The following is a 19898-nucleotide window of genomic DNA, read 5'->3' as shown; positions in this document are numbered from 1 at the left end:
CCCGCCCCCGCCCCGGCCCTCGGCGACGGCCCCTGGATTCCCGATGCCAATGGGGCCAAATGCGGAGACTGTTCTCTCGCCCCAGCCTCCCTCCCAGGCTCAGGCCGACCGTTTGAAAACGCAGGGACAGGGGGATGGTGCCACCTGCTGGTCTCTGGGAAGAGGCCAGCGGGGGAAGGACCGTTGTGAGGCTCCTGCAGCTTCCCCCCCATCTTCCATCCGGAGGGCTTGAGAATGGTCTGGGCGCTGGCCCTCAGCTGCCACCTTGGAGACTGCTTATAGCAGCAGCTGATAAGGAGAGGCAGGGACCAAAGTTCTCCCCCGCCCCCGGTAATTCCTGCCCCATCTTTTCCCAAGACCTCAAGTTCTCTAGTCTTCTGAGAGGCACTGAAAGTATTGGGGTGGGGATGGCACCCTTAAAACCACAGAAATGGGAGCAGACTGGCAACTTCAAGCTACACCCTACAGCACCAGCTACGTGGGAGGAGAGGAACAAAACGACTCCAGCAGTCCCCATGACCCAAGAGCCATTCCAGCAAATTTATGAAAAAAAAATATTTTATTCAAAAACACTGTTTACACAAATGTGTAGCCTTTGTACAAAGAACAAAAGCCTCCTGCTTCCCGTTCCCACCTTCCTGGAGAGATGTTTCAACTTGGGACTCCTTCTGGGACTCCTTCCACTGTCAGCTGCCCCTGGCTGCGTGTGGCAGCTTCAGAGGGAGGAGCGTGTGAGGCTGGGGGCGAGGCCTTCACAGACCACAGCCAGTCATGCAACTGTGATGAGGCCTATTCCAGGTTCTACCTCCCAGGAGAGTGGGCCTCGATCAGCTTTTACCCCTCCCTCCAAACTCCACAGGCAAGCTGCAAGCCCCTGATGCTGCCTCTTGCTGCAGGGTTTTTCCAGGAGGGGTTAGGGTATCAACACTGCAAGTCCTGGGCCTCCTGTTCACCACATCCTAGACCAGTCCCCCCCCACCCCCACCTCTTCCATAAGTAAGCAAGGTTGCAGACAGAGAGGCGAGGAAAGAAGGCTGGGGCCAGACGGAGGGAACGGGATATGGGGTGGAAAGAGCAGGAATGTGGGCAGCAGCATTATACACTTGAAGCTGGAGCCCCCTGGCTGGGGACCAAGAGGCCAAGAAACTCCATCCTCAGAGCAGCTCTGACAGGCCCAATGCAAAAGACCCATTTCTGCCGTGTTAGGGACATGACCGCGGATGGCCTAGATAAGCTCTCAGTTCACAAAAAGCCTGGAGTCCATAGTCATTAGATAAAGTATAAAATATCACTCAAAACTGGTCTCTTGATTCTTCCAGCCTCCATCCTGAGGGGAAGAACCAAGAGACCAACATGTACGTTGCTCTGTACGAGAGCAGATGCACATATATATATATATGCACACACACACACTTGGGAGGCGAAGCATCTAACTCAGGAGTAAAACTTGAGCTTAGAGACACTACCTGTCTCCTTTCCCTTCTTGAATAATTCCATTCAAATAGCTACTGAGCAGACAAAGGCTCTGGCAGGAATAGGTTTGCCTGCCTGGCGTACCTGCAACTACAGAAGCAGCTCAGTCTCTTCCACAAGAGACAGACCCAGTGGGCTCTTGGAATGCCTCCATCTGAAGAAAAAGGCAGCCACATACCTAGGACTGCAAAGGCGAGGCAGGCACACCTCGTACACAAACGTGCGCATATGCATGTGGACACGTGCTGCCTGCAAAGGCATCAATATGCACAGCGATACAGAAACAACATCACAATGAATACGAACCCTGCACGTTTCCAAAGAGAAGTGCAGGGTTCAAACAAACATTCACGAGAGCGAGCCTCTGGCAGAGGTGAAGAGACCAGTAGGCGGGGAGAGGCGGGGGTCCAGACTGTCTATAGGGCGGCGTAAGAGTTCCTCCACGTGCCGGGCCACATCCATGGTCTCATCCAGGTCGAATTCTCCATCCTGGTCGAGGACGGGGTCAGGGCTGGTAGAGAGAGAGGGACGTCAGAGGGAGCTGGCATGCCTCACAGCCCCAGGCTCCTGGGGGACAGCTTCCAGCCTGCTCCCCACTCAGACCAGAGTCTCATGGGAGCAGGACCCGCTCTGGCTAGACTCCCACACCCCAAGTTGAATAAGTCAGTCACTGGCTTGTTGGGAGACACCCCAGTTCTAGTGTCATCGCTCACAACCTCATTGAGTGATCTCAGGGGAATGAGGTAGTTGGGTGAATGAGCTGCCCATGAAACCCCGGGCACCATTCACTGAGCACCTATGAAGGCCTGGGCCTTTCAACCACGTTACACCCATCCTCACAGCCACCCATAAGGCAGGTATTTACTCCACTTTATAGAGGAGGAAACTGAGACTCAATCATGTTAGGAATTCAGGTCCACCTGGTTGGTCCACCTGGTCCAGGTGTTCAGGTCCACCTGGTTGGCAGGTGGAGTCAGGATTGGAATTCCAGTCTTTGTGACTCCCAAGCCTGTGGTCGTCCCACGGCAGCAGGCCACCCACAGCTCGAAAGAGAATTAATTCTCTTCTCTGGGAACTCCAGAGAGGAGCAACTGATACCCTGTTCCCACACAACTCCTAAGAACAACTACCCCATCCATAGCCACCCTGTATCAAGCCCTTATAAGTCTCATCTGTGCTAAATGCTCTACCTGCGCTCTCTCACTTAATCCTGACCCCAGTCCCACGTGGTAGGTCTTTTTGCCTCCATTTTACAGATGAGGAGACTGAGCATCAGAGAGGCTCAATAATTTCCCCAAGGCCACACAGCTAGTCAGCGCCAGAGCGAGGACCCTGCTACGTGTAGTTTCAAAATGCTCTATGCTTTTCGTTGGCTGATCTCACCCGCCCTGCACCTGGGCATGTGCCAGAGCCCGGCCTGGCCTGGGTGGTCTCAGACCTAGAGGAGCTCTGGATTCCTTGCCCACCAGCCCTCCGGGTGCCCAGCCTGAGGCCAAGTGCCCAGTTCCTCCCCACAGAGCCCCATGAGAACACAACCTACTTCTGTGGGTACATGTTATAATGAGCCTGGGGGCACACGGCTGGGGAGGGGGCCTGGTCCATGTAGGTGGCGCTGCCCCCGGCAGAGTCCGCAGAGGCGCTCACAAACCTGCGAGAGGAAGCAGAGCACAGCCTTAGCGGGGAGGGGCTCAGGGGCCACCTTCGTGTCTTTTTCAGGTGCGGAAGGACAGAGTGCCCGCTGAGCCTGGGGCTCTGACTGCAGGAGCGGGGCCCTGGGTACCGACGCCCTGGTGACCAAGCCCAGTTCCCTCCCCAGGAGGGGTGGCGGTGAGGGGTGAGGAGAGCCAGGTAGGGGGATGAGAGGAGAAGAGAGGCAGCAGGAGACCAGAGCTGGACCCGGGACACTTACTCAGGGACCACTTGCTTGATCTGTGGCTTCACGTATCCGTCCACTGCTTTAGCTGCCGAGGGCAGGGGGAACGGTGATGAGAACCGAAGTCTCTGGGAGCTCCCAGGGGAGTGGAAACCCACCTATGCAGTCTGCCTCTCCCCACATTGCCATGGGGCCTCAGCAGGGATGAAATTTCCCACAGACTCCCAATAAACACCCACTGACAATAAACACCACCCAGGCCCTGGCTTCAGTCTCATCCCTTCTCCTGCTTCCTTTTCTGGCCTGTTTGCTCTCTCTCTCCTCACCCCCACCCCTGCCAAGGAAAGAGAATCAACACCAAGGAACCAACCCAACCAATGGACTGGGGACAGGTTGAAGAGGAAAAACCTGTCATTTTGCTTCCTACACTCAACTTGAGGGTAGGTTTGAGGGTGGAGAGTGGTGAGGGCAGTGGATCAAGATGGGAGTCATGCATTATCTGTGGGTTTGCATTATGGCTCCTCGCCCAGCACTGCAGCCTCTTCCTCCAAGGGCATAGAAGTGAGTCCCACTCAGTGTTTTGCTTTGCAGGGAAGAAAGCTGGGTCAGAGGTTTTGCTTTCCCTTTCTTCAGTTGTGAGCCCTGAAATCCTCTCCACGTGCCTTGCACCATCCCACGGACAAACACCCACAGGGGAAACGGCCCCTCGGCTCTTCTTGGGGCGTCCCCACTGCCTAGCCCCGGGAGTATCTGGGCAGGACGCACCGAGCACAGGAGTATAGTACTTGGAGAAGACCTCATCTTTGGGCCGGTCGGGAAACACGTAGATGAGATAGCTCAGGTCCCCCAGCCGGTCGGCCAGGGACCGGATGGAGAAATCCCGCGTGGTGAATGGCTTCAGATTCCACAGGTTACGGTCAGCTGTGAAAAGGCCAAGCTCATTCCGACAACCCACCGCCCTCGGGAGGAAGATCGGAGCTGTGGGGCTTCGGGGCAGGCTTGCAGAGACATCAGGGCTTTTACTATCCTGCACTGCAGCCCCACCCCTGTGCTTCTCGGCATAGGGCAAGGAAATGACCACGGGCGAGCAGATACCAACAAGGCTCGGTCAGGGCAGAGAAGGACTCGCCCGGCAGTTCTGGAGTCCAGGAGGCCAATTATTTTAGGTTCTCCCAAGTGGAAAACAACAGAGAGGGAATGTGCTTCTGAGCAACACTCCTCCCACCCTCCAAGCTCAGTTCCCATCTTTCCCACCGGATACCTTCTAAGGATGCAGGCCTGATGGAGAATAGGGAACAAGGAAATGGAAGACAGGGCCACTGGGGCTAGAGTGTGGGCACGTAGGGAACTCACGAGAGTCAAACTTCCAGGCAATGGTGATGCCCCCTATTTCTGAGTCGCTAAAGCGCAACAAGAAGGTGCCGTCGGGCTTGTTGATGAGCAGGTCATGGGCCTGTTGCTTATTCACAAAACCTAGGATGGCCCTGGGTGCATCAAGCATACAGTGTCACTGCTGGCAGCAGCCACTGTCCCCTGAGCCCATGACCTCCCAGACCCCATTCCTCACCCGTCATTCCAATGGGGCTTGTGATGTTTCTTCAGCACCTCCATGACCCCATCGAACCACTGCCAGAAGGTGTAGTTCCAGCCTGGCAAGTTCTCCTGAGAGCCCCCAGGAAACCCCAAGTCAGGGCTTGTGCCCCCGTCGTCACGGGTGGTTCAGGGAACACTCAGTGCCCTCTTGTCCTCACCCAGACCTTCGCCCAGTTCCTCATCCGACTTGCCCCACACTCCAGCAAACTGCCACAGCCCCTGCTCATATCCTAGGGAACCAGAGAGTACACTCGCCTCTTGCCTCGCAGACACAAGGGTCCGGGACAATCCCACGGGGTGGGGGGCGGAGGTGCAAAGAATTGTCCAAGCTGGATGAGACCTCCAAAGTCATTCCTGCCCAACCCCTTCGCTTTACAGATCGGAAAAGCACAGCACAGAGGAGGGAAGGGGCCTGGCAAATTAGTTAACACATCGAAGACTAGAACCCAGGGACCCTGACTCCCAGCTCCGGGTTCCTTCCATTGTCCTGCTTCGGCTCTCACGGCTGCCTGCATTCCTTGGGGTACTAACCCCTGTCTCTCCTGGTTGTAGAAGAGGGGGGATGGGGGTAGAGGGGGGCCACTGACCAGGGGCATTAACCTGTGTGTGAGGTGGGGGAAGGGTGGCAGGGTGGTCCCAGGCAGGCAGCGGGTGGCGTCCCTCACCCTGTTGAACTGGGACCAGGACACGGACATGCCGTTGTAGTCCTCGAGGTGGCTGCTACCGCTGTTGAACAGCTTCTGCGCCAGGAACACGAGGTTCTCCTTGGTCAGGCCCCGGTTGCTCTGCACTTCGGCCTTGAATTTCATGTTGAGCGCCTCGCACAGCTGCGGCCACAGGACTTTGTCAGGCACCGCAAACGGCACCCTGCCCTGGTGGGGAGAGAAGAAAGGAAAAAAAGGCAGATTGAGGGAGTAGGAGATATTTACACACACACAGATACAGATACCAAGAGACAGAGGAGACTGAGAAAGATCCAGAAAAGGAGACAAAAATGCAAGGGAAAGAAAGGCTGGGGGCAGGGGCAGAGGGGTGGGCATACAGGGATGGAGACCCAGACCAGGACCCTGGGGAGAAAGATCAGGGACCAGAGCCCCAAGACCACGCTCACAGACCTAGGAGACCCCAGTCCTGTGACCCGGAGCCCAGACAGAGCCTAGGACATACCGAGGGCAGGGTGTTCACACCAGCTGCCCCCTGACCTCTGGTCTGGCCCTAGGGTTGGGGAAGACCACTCAGCAGGGGCCCTGGGGTTGGGGCTGACCCTGGGAAACTCCGAGGGGCCGAGGTGAGGGTCTCACGGGGACTCACCGGCTCAGCAAAGGCATTGTCCCACAGCACGGTGGCAGTAGCATTGTGGTCCTGGCTGCCGTGAACGATGACAACCACAGGAAGGGACAGGGTCTATGGGAATCCAGGGAATGAGGGGTGAGGGCATATGACCACCGTCTTGCCCTCCTCTTGGGGGAGACTCCCAACCCTCATTCCTCAAGCCCCTCCCAGGAAAACCAAACCAAAAACAAACAAAAAACAACATATTTCTTCTTGGCCCATTGCCTAAATTCTGCGGGCTGGTGCCAGATTATAACCTCGCAAATGGGCACCAGCAGAGTGAAATTAGGTTTTCTGAGAGCATCACGGGGTAACTGGACTGAGCCTGTGTGAGGATTCAAGTCTCTGGCTTTCCCAAGCCAGCCGGGCGGCCTGCAAGGGGACAGGGGAGCCGGGTCTCACCTTCACCTGGAACACAAGCTCATTGCTGCCAACACTGAACTGAGACTCAAACAGGACCGTGAACTTCTCCTCCGTCACGGACTCTGCGCCTCGCCGGTCAGCGCGCTTGATCCTCTTTAGCGACTGCAGGGCGGGAGGTCAGAGGGGAACAAGGAGAAAGCCGCTGGTTATGAGGACTCGAGGACTCGGCTCTGGGTGGGCCTCCCTCCATGGGCGGGGCCCTGTCCTCACCATGTTCCTGAAGTGGGCGCTGAGGGTGCCTGTGGCCTGGTGATACTCCATCACACAACAGTTGTTCAAGATCTCTCCGCTGCACTCACTGCGAAGCAGAGGGGAACCCATCTCCACTGGGCCCAGGCCAGGAGCACCATCCTGTCTGCACCCTGGGCCCAGACTTCTCCAGAAAGCCCTGCCAGCAGCCCCTGCCCCTCCCCTGAGAGCATTTCTCCGAGTGTCCCTGGGCTCACTTTCTCATCAACCTGAGAGCACCTGAGCAAAGTCTCCAAGGGTGGGGCCTGCATCTCTCATTAAAATTCCTTGGGTATCAAGATTGATGTGGGGACTACTGAGCCCGCGTGCCACAACTACTGAGCCCGCGTGCCACGACTACTGAAGCCCACGTGCCTAGAGCCTGTGCTCCGCAGCAAAGAGAAGCCACCGCAATGAGAGGCCCGCGCACCACAGCGAAGAGTAGCCCCCACTCGCTGCGACTAGAGAAAGCCCGCGGGCAGCAATGAAGACCCAACACAGCCAAAAATAAATAAATGAATAAATAAATAAATAAATTTAAGATTGATGTGGGGGTCTTCGGCAGTTTCTAGCATACTTGAGATAAAAATCACAACCACAGCCTACAAAGATTCCCGAGATCAACCCCTGCCCACCTCCCTGGCCTCACTCAGGACAAGCGAGCCCACTGCCTTGTCTGTTTGCTGAACACGTACGCTCAGTGCCTGCCTCGGGACTTCTGTACTTGCCCTTCCTATCTCCCCAAACACTCCTGACCTTCTCATTCAGGTCTCCGCTCAAATATATCCTCAGAAAGGCCCTCCTTGACTACCCATGTACTGCAGGCGCTGTGATATTGCTTTATTTTAATTTTCTGTCTCGAGGTTGGACAGGGACAGAGCCAAGTTCTATGTGGATCACAGCTGTGTCTCAGCGCTCAGCACAGGTCCTGGGACACCCAGCAGCGAAATCCTTGTTGATTTACTATGCGTGCGAAGTGTACGCCAGGACAGACAGAGTGAACTGGAGCGACATGGGACCACATCGCAATGCAGGACAAAGGGTTTCAGGGAGGGAGGCCATGCTGTCCCCATCACCCGGGACGCCTGCTGTAGAATAGAGGCTGAGCTGAGGGAGGGGCAGATGGGAGCAGGGCAACGTACTTGCGGGTGTTCTCGTTCTTGAGCAGCGACTTGGCCTGCTGCTCACTGATGATGGTGGCCTTCACCTGGGGAGGGTTCATGTGCACGTTCAGCTTCCCACCCACCAGCAGGCGCACGGTGGCTGCGAACTTGGTCTGGGTCTTCAGGACCTGAGGGGGCTGCTTCTCGATGATGAACGTGCTGCGGGGACACAAGTGATCAGGTGATGCCTCAGGGGACAGCGCTCCGGTCCCTCCCTCCGCGTGGGGAGGCCGCCTTGCGCGGGGCACAGCAGGCGAAGGAAGGGCTTGTGGCACAGCCCCCGGTCCCTGGGGGGCCACTGCGAGTCGGGGGAGCTGGCAGGAGGGGAGGCAGGAGATGAACTCAACAGCTGAAATGGGCTGCAGGGAACAAGCCCATATAGTGTCCACGACAGAGACTGGGCAAGGTCAACAGCAAGAGGCCACAGCAACAGGCGACAGAGGGGGATGGGATGAGGGTGTGAGGCAGAGACGGAAGGGTTGAAGCCAGAGCTCCGTCTGTAAAGACCCTGCTGCCCGCGACCCAGGCCAACCGGATGGGGCCTGGGCGTGGCCGAGAGGCCGCAATCACCTGGTCACCAGGGCTGAGATGATGTCTGTGATGGTGGCGTTGACCTCAGCCAGCATCTCCTCCACGGGGCCGGGGATGGGCAGCTGCTGGCAGAGGTGCTCAGCTCTGCGGATCTGCTGCCGGTTCTGCCAGATGATCTCCGCCAACTTCTCACACCTGCACAGGAGCCCCGAGGCCAAAGGGAAGGACAAAGCCTTCACCCCCTTCCTCCAGGCCAGAAGCCAGAAGGCTCCCAGGCCGGGGAGAAGGCCCAGACCCAGCTCCACCCCCAGGAAGGCTCGGCGCCTTAGCCGCCTGGCCTGTCCACTGAGCAGAGCACAGCTGCCCTGCCTTCCAGAAACACAAAGAAACACACAGGAGGAGCGACCCTGACTCGGATCCAACCAGCCTGAGCGTCACTCTGCACCCCTGGCCCCACCCCACTCCCTCAACCAGGGACGCCCCTCCCGGGGGAGGTGGCACAGGACAGGGGCACCAAAGTCTGCATCAGGAACCAGACCACTGGTGAAATAAGACCTGTGCCCCGACAGAGGGAGCCGGCTGCTCACGTAAACACAGGAGCAGAGCAGCAGCCGGTGGCACCACGCTGAGCCCCTGCCGCCCCCGCCCGGCCCCCCACGCCCATTACCAGGATTGTAGCACGTCCAGGCTGCCCTCGGGGGGCCCTCCGTTCCCCGCCAGCTGCTGCCGCCGCTTCCACTGGATCAGCTCGTCATCCAGAATGATGGTCTGCTGCTTCCGCAGCAGCTGCAGGGTCTTCTGGTGCTTCTCGGCCAGCTCCTGAGGGGCGGGCGGCGGGTGAGCGGCCCTTCTGGGCTCTCAGAACAGCCCCGCAGGGCCTCCCCTCACCCCTTGCCGACCCGCTCTGCCCTGCGTGCCCACACAGGGAGGAGGAAGGCTCTGGCCTCCTGCTCTGCTTGGTCCCGCGCTCCTCCTGGCTCTCTCCCTCCCTCAGGTCCCCGGGGCGGCTCGGCTCAGGGTGTCACCTCCACGCCCGGGAGGGGAGACGCAGAGCCCACTCACCACGCGGTACTGCTGCAGCGTCTGGGCCTCGCGCTGCAGCCAGGCCTCCAGGGACACCTGCTTCTGCTGGAGGGCCGTCTCCCGGCTCAGACGCTCCTGGGGGTTCAGCTGGGCCAGCTGGGCAAACTGAGCTGGAGGACGGGACAGGACACCCACGACCATGACCTCCCCGGGTCCAGCAGGGAGCCTGGCAGAACTGCACTCACCTGTTCTGGAGGCAAAACCCTGGAGGGGACACAGCTGACAAGTGGCCAGTCAGGGTTCCACAGCCATGGCGCCCAAAGATGAGTGGACTCTGCCCCCTGGCCCCCCGACTCTGAGCTCCCCTTGGGGAGTGGGGAGACGGAAGCTTGGGGTACAGCTGAGGAGGAGCCAGCCCATGGCCTCCCTGCCCACCCAGCCCTCCTCTCCCCACGCGGGGTCCGGCTTAGAGCCACCCTGCCTGGTCTGAAGTGTGTCCTCGCCGCTTAAAAGGTGGGTGAACTCGGGCAAATCCCCTCACTCTCCTATGCCTCAGCTTCCCCAGGTGTAAAATGGGACAATCACGGCACCTGCCTTAGTGGCTGCTCTGACGTTAAATAAGCAATGATACAGAAAATACTCAGGAAGCTGCCTGGCACCATCAGCTCCAGGTGAGAGTCAGTCCTCATGGTTAATGGGTTACCGGACAGGATTAAAGGCTGATGGAGCAGCTCTCAGCCCCAGCCTCACAGGACAAAGCCTCATCAGGAAGGCCCTGCTCCGCGGGGCTGAGCGCAGCAGCCTCTCCTCAACATTGTGTCATAACCTACATGGGAAAAGGATACGAAGGGGGAAGGGGGGGTTTCTCCAGGGGCTGAAGGGGCCTAACGTGTTTGTCCAGGTTGGGTCACTGTGAGCTCAGCAGACCAACCGGAAGAGGGAGAGAGAGAGAGTGTCCAGGGCCACTGGGGACACGAAAGCAGCAAGATTCTCAAGAGAGGGAGGCAGCTTCTCTCCACACCAGCTGTCAGGCATCTCATTGATGGTAGGAATATGGTAACGAGGCCTCACTGACGTCCTTTTCAAAAAATCTGTTATATAATACTTAAGACCTAGCCAAGTATTGATAGAAAGGATGATACAAGGAACACTTGTGTATCAAGAAGCCAGCTTAAGAAAGTAACCATTTCCACAGTTAAGCACCTGTACACCCTCCCCTGCCGGCATCCCCATCCCTCCCTCCACAGGCAATCACCATCCTAGATGCTGGCGTTCCTACCCCCACCAATAGGCTTTTGGAACGTCCCACGGTCCTTACTGGGGCTGAGTCAAGAAGATGAGAGCGTCAGTCAGCAGGTCTTGGTCAAGTTCCTGGCAGGCCTCTGAGGGCCATGTCACACTGACCGAGGCCCTGCCCTATGGACGCACAAAAGCAACTAAGGACACACTAAAGCAACCCTAGACAGCCAGGAAAGCCCAGAACTAGAAGAGAACTTAGAAATATGGCTCTAACATGACTGCAGGGGACTGAGCAGGTAAGGAACATAGCAGAATAATCTGGAGAGCCACCTCGGAATCCTGCCACCCACAGGGAGGTGGCGGGGATCCCAACGCCAGGCCCAGCCTCCTTATGCAAGTGACCCACTTAGCTCTCTCCTGGCAAATTGGAGAAGCTTCTGGGAAGGACGCCAGGAGACTTGAGGCAACTGTCTGCTCCACTGGAGGGAGCTGAGGCTTCCCTTGCACAGACAGATCAGTAGTCTGTGCTTCTGATGGGTGCACTTGATAAATGAGACTGAACTGACATTGCACGACGGGGACAAACCCAAAGCAGAATCGAAACCCAACCTCACAAATAGGAAACAGAAAACCCCAGAATAGGATCATCAATACTGTCAACCAGTCAACGGCCTTGGGTAGAAATAATAGCCTGAAATGTCCTGTTCCCTAATCTAGCAGGAGGGCCTTCCTTTCTTTCGGGTCAGTCTGGGATAGATTCAGATCTGAAGAAGAGCTGCTAGAATTATCCCCCCAACATTTACTCAACACCTGCTATGATTCAGGCAATGTGCTAGTCTCAGGGTACAGAAAACACTGACAGGGCAAGGTAGGAGGAAAGCTTAAATAGTTAAATTAAAATAGAATCAGAATCTTAAAAAATTTAAACAGTTAAAAGGAAGAACAGAGGAACAAATACTGAAAAGGGACAAAACAAAATAAATATTAACATGTGGACCTCAATTGCTATTACATTAAATATTAATGGAGTAAACACCTTAAATAAAAGCAAAGATTGTCAGAATAAGTTAAAAAGCTGGACTCAACTATATGCTGTCTACATTTCAAATTTTAAAAAGCATGGATAAAAATATGTTTCTATTTAAAAATAGAATAAGAAGGCTGGAGCAGATAAAGTAGACTTCAAGGCAAAGAGTGTTACCAGAGATCAAGAAAGATATTCCATAAGTATTAAGGTGTCAATCAATCAGAATGACATCATAATTCTGAATGTATATGCATCTAATAACAAAGCTTCAAAAATACATAAAAGAAATATTTACATAAATAATTGGAAAATTACACAATACTCTAGGAGATTTTGATACCTCTCTTTCAGCATCTGATAGAACAATTAGGCAAAAAAATCAATAAAGATATATCACTGATTCTCAAAGTGTAAACCAGGGATCCCTGAAGGGTTCCTAAGACCCTTATAGGAGGTCCACCAAGCCAGAACTATTTTCATAAAGTCATAGGACCTTATTTACCTTTTTTTCTCTTATTCACTTATAAGCATACAGCAGAGTTTTCTAGAGGTTACAAGATATGTGATGTTACAACAGATTGAAATCCAGCTCCAGCTATCTCCTATTAAGCCTAACATTAAAGAGATTTGTAAAAATGTAAAGCAATGCCACTCTACTCACTAAATTTGGTGTGGGTTTTTTTAACTTTATTACGTTAACATTATATATTATGTTATATATGTTAACATTATTGAATTTATTATTGCTATTTTAAAATAAAACAACTTCAGAACATACATTCAAGTCCACAAAATACATTCACCAACATAGAGCATATGCTGGGGCAGAGAACAATAAATTTACAAGAAGAGATCATATAGAGTATGCTCTCTGACAACAGTGGAATTCAACAATGAAATGAAAATGAAATCAATAATGATATGACATCTAGAAAAACACAAAATATTTGGAAATTAAACAATATACTTCTAAATAGTATATGGGTAAAATAACTAATCAGAAGAGAAATTAGATAATATTTCAAATTGAATGATAATGAGTAGACAGCGTATCCAAAATGATGAGATGCAGCTAAAGCACTGATGAGAGGGAAATTGATAGCTCTGAATATATACATTAGAAAAGAAGAAAAGTCTAAAATCAGTGACCTAAGGTTCTACCTTAAGACACCAGAAATAGAAGAGCAAAGGAAAAGGGAGTTTGATACTTATTGTTCTCACTAGGATGGGGTGGTACAGCTCTGGGGTCAATTTGAAGTGAAGGAAGATGAGCCACATTTCAAGACTCTTAAAAGTGTACCTGGGGTGAAGTTCTTCTGAGTTAATTTTTCTTTCCCTACACCCTTACCATGGCAGCCACTAGCAAATTATAGACCTAGGAGACAGGAGAATTTTCCACTGTCACCTCCTCCTCCCATCTTTACCTCCTATTAGGCTCAAAAAGGGGCATTCCTGGAGTTCCACCTCTCCCCAGCCTGGTTCAACCAGGGGACTCTCAACCTAAGTCCTCCCTTTGACTGGGGAACACTTTGTCCATATTCATTCATTCATTGATTCATTCATTGAGATATTCACTGAATATTGGTTAAATAATAGTGATTTTATGACATATCTCTAGTTAAGATCCAGTTCTGCAACTTGCAAGAAACCCAGGCCAGGGCTTCCCTGGTGGCGCAGTGGTTAAGAATCCGCCTGCCAATGTGGGGGACACGGGTTCGAGCCCTGGTCCGGGAAGATCCCACATGCTGCAGAGCAACTAAGCCCACGCGCCACAACTACTGAGCTTGCGCTCTAGAGCCCACGTGCCACAACTACTGAGCCTGTGTGCCACAACTACTGAAGCCTGTGCACCTAGAGCCCGTGCTCCACAACAAGAGAAGCCACTGCAATGAGAAGCCCGCACACCACAACGAAGAGTAGCCCCCGCTCTCTGCAACTAGAGAAAAGCCCGTGCACAGCAACGAAGACCCAATGCAGCCAAAAATAAATAAATAAAATAAATAAGTTTAAAGAAAAAAAAGAAACCCAGGCCAAATTACGTGTTCTTTTTGAACATCAGTTTTATCATCTGCAAAACAGGAATAATACAACTACCTATTTTTTAGGGCTGTTGTAAAGGTTGTAGTGAATAATGCATGCAAAGGGTTTAGCCTGGAGCCTGGCCCATAGCAGGGGCTCCATCACTGGGAGCGTTACTCCTCCCAAGCTTTGGATAAGGTTCTGGGGAGACAGACGTGGATCTAGCCCCAACCCTGCAGGAGTTCACAAAGTGGTCTCACTCCCGTCCTCCAGACACACGCTGCCCTCCTACACCAGCCTCACCCTGTATCCTCAGGCTCTCTTGATATTGGATGATGAAGTACTCTTGAGTCTGCTGCAGCTTCTTCAGCTCATTCTCTGTGTCCTGTGTGACCAGTCGCAGCTCCTCAAGTGTCTGGTTGATCTGAAGGTGTTTCTGGGACATGGCATCAACCAGGATCCCAGAAGAAGAACTACCCTGGAGACATATCAGGGGAGAGTGTGGGCAGCAGTAAGCTGGGCAGTGAGGATGGGAGAAAACCTCAGGCCCTGGGGAACGCCAATACTACAGACCCCAAATGCCAGATCTAGAATAAGAAGGAAGGGTACTTTGAGTCAGAAGGAGAGTCATTTTCCAGAATGGGGGTGGAGAGGGTAAAGGAAGAGGAAGAGAAACAGGTGACCTGGCAGACTATGGCATCTTCATAAAGCATGGAAGAAACTTCTATTGCAGTTCTAACCTCCACCAGAGTATCCCACACAGGGTCCATCTGAGTTCTCTCTGGAGAGACTAGAACTCAACATGTCCCAGGAGTTACCTGGGTTTTCCTACTAATGATGATGACCCCTCACTTCGTAGTCATTCGCTGACCCGCTGCCACGATGCCACCTGTGCTAGGTGCTGGGGACATAGTGGGGGACAAGGCTCTGTGAACACACATCATCTGTGCCCTCCCTCAAGACCTTCTTGTGACTGAGGGAACAGTGTGAACAGCTCACAGGTGGCATCCTGGAGACCCCAAATGAAGTGACAGGGGAGGCATCCACAAGGGCTTTGTGGATCCAGCCATTTAACTAACCTGGTCAGATCTAGTCCTTCAACCAAGTCTTTAGGGCCTTTCCAATGACCTGCTCTCAGAATAAAATCCAAACTCCTTTCACACCCTCCACGGCCCTAGCCGTCACTGCTGCTCAAGCACACCAGCTACTTTCTGTTCCTGAATACATAAGCGTGTTCCTGCCTCAGGGCTTTTGTATTTGTTGTTCCATCACCCTGGAACATTCTGGCACCAAACCTTCCTGCTGGCACTTCCACTGGCACCTTTTCAGAGTGACCCTCTCTGATGAGCCAATTTAAAATAGGACCTCCCTTACTGAAGGTGTCTTGTTCTTGCGTGTTCTTTCTTTCTTTTTTAAAATTTATTTATTAATTTGTTTTTATTTTTGGCTGTGTTGGATCTTTGTTGCTGCTCATGGGCTTTCTCTAGCTGAGGCAAGCGGGGGGGCTACTCTTCCTTGCGGTGTGCGGGCTTCTCATTGTTGTGGCTTCTCTTGTTGCAGAGCACAGGCTCTAGAGCGCAGGCTCAGTAGTGTGGCACACGGGCTTAGTTGCTCCGCGGCATGTGGGATCTTCCCGGACCAGGGCTCGAACCCGTGTCCCCTTCATTGGCAGGCGGATTCTTAACCACCGCGCCACCAGGGAAGCCTGCATGTTCTTTCTTGTCTGCCTCCCTGCACTAGGATGTGAACTCCCTAAGGGCTAGGACCTTGTCTGTCTTGTGCACCACAAAATCCCCAAGGCCCAGGACATCAGAGGTGTTGAAGAACAGCTTGATGACTGGGAGAACGATTATTTCCCCCCAACCATGACAGCACCTGCATCGTAGGCATGTATTTCTTAATTGGAGCCGAACTCATTTGTACATTTACAGATAGCTCTGTAATTGCACCAAGTCAAGAGTTGTACCAGTTGACCCTCTGTGACCTGGCTTCTGCCCAGTTGGCTCCCTTTTCCCCAGTAGCACTGAACACTTACAGTTCTTCGAATGTCATAAGGTGGCTCATGCCTTCCTGCCCTCACATATACCGCTGTTATTTTTGACTAGAAAACTCATCCTGCCTCCTTCCTCCCTCTTTCCCCACTATACTTCGGGCATCCTTTTCCTCAGGACACCCTCCCCTCCACCAGCCAGCCTGCTCCAGTCTGAGTTGGATCCTTTTTCCAAATAGGCCCGCTTAGCACTCAGCTGACATCTAAAGAATCTATCATCGCCTGAATTCCCTTTAGGTGGAGACCAGGACTTTATCTGTTTTTCTCGTCCTAGTCCAGTGTCAGATGCACAGCAAGACCTCAATAAATGTTTACTGAATGAACTCTCAAATTCTTGAAATCAGTGTCCACCACAAGTAAATAATAAATATGACTTCGCTCGAGGCACTAGTCTGTGGTCTTTACCTATGGGATATCATTTTATGAAATTCATTTTGCTTTATTGCAGATAATATACCATTTGTACCATTGTCCAGGCAATGTCTGATGCCTTTATGATTTCAGAACATGGGGGACGAGTCCCTGCTCTGCCTCGCTAGGCCTCGCTTCTCTGAGCTTGCCGGGTTACTTCTTCTGACATAGACCTCGGCTCTGTTTCCCCTCATAGACCACACCAGAGGATATTTCTTCTTTTGTCTCCAGCCCCATTTATTGAATGACAAATCTTTTCCCTGGTGATTTGTAATGCCATCTCTGACATAGATTGCATCTCCTGGTGTGTATGTGTGTTTTTAGGGCTTCCTTTTCTGTTTCATTTGTGTTTGTCTATCCTTTGTATCCTTTGTAGTATCTCACAATAACCCTACAGGGTAGATACTATGACTGTCCTCATTTATAATAGAAAAAAACAAAGGCTCAGAGAGGTTAAGTAACTTGCTCAAGTCACACAGCTAGTAAGTAGTAGAGCCAGGGACTGAAGCCGGGGAGTGGGGTGCGGGTGTCAATCTACACCTGCATGTGATACTGCCTCTCACACTTGCCCATGTCTTTTATTTCTTTGGTGCTTTCTCATGCCAGTGTTTATAAAACATATAAAAGCAGGTAGAAGGACTTCCCATAACCTCTCCCCAAACCCATGGGACACTCACATTGTTGGCTTCTCGGACCAGCCTTTGTTCATTGTACAGAATATGGCGGATGCAGCGCACCAATTCCATGGGGCAGCGGTCATACGTGTTCTGAAAGAATCCAACAGCAGCTGCCAGTGGCCATCCTCTGCTTCCACCATGACCACTGCAGTGCCACGCCCACCCCTTCCTCTCCTCCAGCCCCTGCCTCAGCTTCCCCTGGGAAGCCTCAGGAACTGTCACCAGAACCTCTATCTCTCCTTGACTTGATTTCCCCTCGCAGATCTTCATATGTGGTTTGCAGTGCATTAGAAACAGTTTACAAAGCACTTCCAATCTGCCATCTCCTTCGACTTGTGCATCATAGAAACCCTATGACATAAGCAGAAACTGTTATCCTCATTTCACAGATGAGAAAACTGATGCTCAGAGAGATTAAGTACTTGTCCAGAGGCAAACAAGTGAGTGAGCAGATGACTCAAGACCCAGGGCATCTAATGCCAAGGTCAAGGTACTTCCACTATAGTCCTGGCCCTGGGTTCCTATTTTGCTTCCCTCTTCCCACCAAGTTTCTCGTGTTTCCTGCCTCTTCTGGGATGGACTTTTTATTTTTCTGGCACCCTGCTGCTTGTATTTAAGAAGGGCTCTCTAAAAATTCAAGTGAGTTCTAACAAATGCTCAACTATGATTACCACCCTCACCCCTTTCCTGCTGCCACAAAAACTTCCTCTCTCCCCTATATTCCTTCCCCCCGCATCCTCAGGTGAAGGAGGAGCTACACCTTACATCTAAAACCTGAATTCAAGGCTCCAGGACAACTCTGCTCCTCTGGCACGCCACTTCAGCAGCTCTTTGAAAAGCCTTTAAAAGAGCCCCAAGAGGGATGTCTGGTTGCCTCGTTGCCTCATTTCTAGAATCTGTCAGTATTCCTTTCTCTGACAACAGAATCTTGACTTGCTCTACCCCCATCCCTTCTGCTTGATCTGCCCAGAATGCAGTTTCACCCATCCCCCTTCTCTTGGGGACAAACACGCCCCACCTCTTGCTTTGTAATATGCTAAGGGGAATCTGACAGGTCTGATTTAGAAAGAGGGGGTGGGGGAAATTGAAGCACAGAAAAGTTGCCGATAAGCTCAGGGTCATACGGTGAGTCAGTGGCCAAACCAGGAAAAAAACCAGGGGTTCTGGTGCTGGAAAGAGAAGGCGGACACTGCACCCTGCAGATGGCCCGGAGCTCACGCCCACCTGGAGCTTCGTGGCCCCAAGCTCATACCCACCTGGAGCTGCGTGGCGTAATGCCCCAGCTTGATCTTCAGTAAGAACCCATCTTCCCCCACTTGGTGCTCCGCCTTCTTCTGCAGCTCCTGCACCAGGCCCTCCAGGAGCTGGGTGGCCTGGGGTCGGTCCTGGGGATTGTCCAGGTCGATGGCATCCCTTGGGGCAGGGCAGGAGAGAGAAGCCTACTATGGCGCCTCCTTGGGCATGGAGGTCAGGCACCAAGAGGGACGTGGAAATCCAAGGCTCGTGCCCACAAGACTTGTTCCCGGCAGCTCCACAGGCATCAGAGTCTAGAAACATTCCCTCTCCTCTCCCAGACTCCCATTTCCCTGTTCCCCTTTCCCAAGGACACCGCCCCTTCTGCACAGAGCGGGACAGACAGGACCAGAATCTCACCAAACCACAAAGAGGAGACCTAAAGGCCAAGGGGCCTGGATGGCACCAGGCGGGAGCACTTACCACGGCTGGCTCTCGATCCACTGCGCTAGGTAATGCCGGACCTCGATGGGAAAGTGTTGCCCATACAGCACCTGCATCTGGCGAAGCGCATCTCCCTGCAGCTGCTGGGCCTGGATCCAGCCCGCCATGTCCGTTCACCTAGCGCGAGCAGAGGGCTGAAGAGGAGCCTCCTTGTTAGAGGCGAGCGCTGGGCCTGCCCCTGGCCCTGCCATGCCCACCCATCCCTGGACCGCGGTCAGGCCCGGCCCCTCCCCTCCCACAGACACGCTTCCCTGTTCGGGAAGAGAAAGGGTGAGGAGGGGAAGGCCGCCCTTCCCTCCAGCGAGGAACCCGCTGAGGCTTGGGGAGATGCTCCCGAAAGTCAGGTGCCCTCCCCCTCTTCCTCTCCCCTCGCCCCACCGGGGCTTCCCCGGGGGGGAACAGCTAGAAACTGAAAGAGAAACTTGATGGCGGAGGCCCACGGGCCCTCTCGGGAGGGCTGCAAGAATCCCCCCACCCTGCTTCGAACCGCGAGTCCCCATTTCTGGGAACGGGGGATATTCCAGCCCAAAGTTTGGGCAACGCCACCGACGGTTCCCACTGGACGGCTCTGTCACCGTAAGCACGTGGCTGGGGTTAAGGAGAGAGGGCTGGGGAGACAGACTCTCCCTCTCTTGGGCTGCGTCCCCCCAGCTGTGCCCCGAGGTCTCCCACTGTCCAGTCCGACAGCGCCCCCTGCCCTCTGCCGGCGAGGATGGCGTCCACCCTCGGCCCCCTCCCTCCATCAGCGTCCCGCGTCCCTCGTCTCTCGTCCGCGCTGCGCGCTGCGCCGAAACTCCCTCTCGGTCCCGGGGACCGTCCCCTGCACCCCTCCGGCCGTCGGGCTCCGGGTCCCGCGGTGAGGGGGCCGGGGCAGCAGCCAGGGGCCCCCCTCTGGGCGCGCGCCGCCGGGAACGCGCGGCCGGGCCACCCACCTGGTCGCGCAGAGCCGTCTGGCTACGGGGCTGACGCTCGCTCCCGGCCCGGGCTCCTGGCGGCGGCGGAGGCGGTGGCGGCGGCTGTTACTACAGGAAGGAGCCGAGAGCAGCGATTTCCTCCTCAAAGGTCAGCTGCCTCTGATAGACCATACACAGCGCGCGAG

The 19898-nt window shown here is 53.8% G+C and overlaps 2 protein-coding genes across 4 annotated transcripts in view; one reads left to right on the top strand and one right to left on the bottom strand.

The window, feature by feature from the left end:
- Positions 1 to 547: 547 nt before the first annotated feature.
- Positions 548 to 19852, bottom strand: LOC118887530 (signal transducer and activator of transcription 5A). Of its 3 annotated transcripts, XM_036838405.1 has the most exons (20): positions 19732 to 19852; positions 18779 to 18933; positions 18319 to 18475; positions 17063 to 17152; positions 14228 to 14402; positions 9679 to 9809; positions 9284 to 9435; positions 8656 to 8811; positions 8065 to 8244; positions 6905 to 6992; positions 6674 to 6796; positions 6251 to 6343; positions 5605 to 5811; positions 4914 to 5008; positions 4700 to 4830; positions 4112 to 4267; positions 3383 to 3434; positions 3014 to 3121; positions 1780 to 1984; positions 548 to 1327 (listed from the first exon to the last, which is right to left on the bottom strand). In XM_036838405.1, the coding sequence occupies exons 2-19, from the start codon at positions 18904 to 18906 to the stop codon at positions 1822 to 1824; spliced, it is 2385 nt and encodes a 794-aa protein (XP_036694300.1). In that variant the 5' UTR covers positions 18907 to 18933; positions 19732 to 19852; the 3' UTR covers positions 548 to 1327; positions 1780 to 1821. The 3 variants fall into 3 exon arrangements, with proteins under 3 accessions (XP_036694300.1, XP_036694298.1, XP_036694299.1); XM_036838403.1 differs by having other exon boundaries at positions 548 to 1984; XM_036838404.1 differs by having other exon boundaries at positions 548 to 1984; positions 18779 to 18916; positions 19732 to 19837.
- Positions 19827 to 19898, top strand: part of STAT5B (signal transducer and activator of transcription 5B) — a 70171-nt gene continuing 70099 nt past the window's right edge. Inside the window, exon 1 of the mRNA XM_036838407.1 lies at positions 19827 to 19861. The gene's annotated coding sequence lies outside the window, so the exon portion shown is untranslated. The remainder of the gene's footprint in view (positions 19862 to 19898) is intronic.

Source organism: Balaenoptera musculus, chromosome 20, assembly GCF_009873245.2.
Source record: "Balaenoptera musculus isolate JJ_BM4_2016_0621 chromosome 20, mBalMus1.pri.v3, whole genome shotgun sequence".
In the NCBI taxonomy this organism is placed as follows: domain Eukaryota; kingdom Metazoa; phylum Chordata; class Mammalia; order Artiodactyla; family Balaenopteridae; genus Balaenoptera; species Balaenoptera musculus.
The sequence above is the reverse complement of the archived record's forward strand: the minus strand, read 5'-3'. Positions and strand labels throughout refer to the sequence as shown.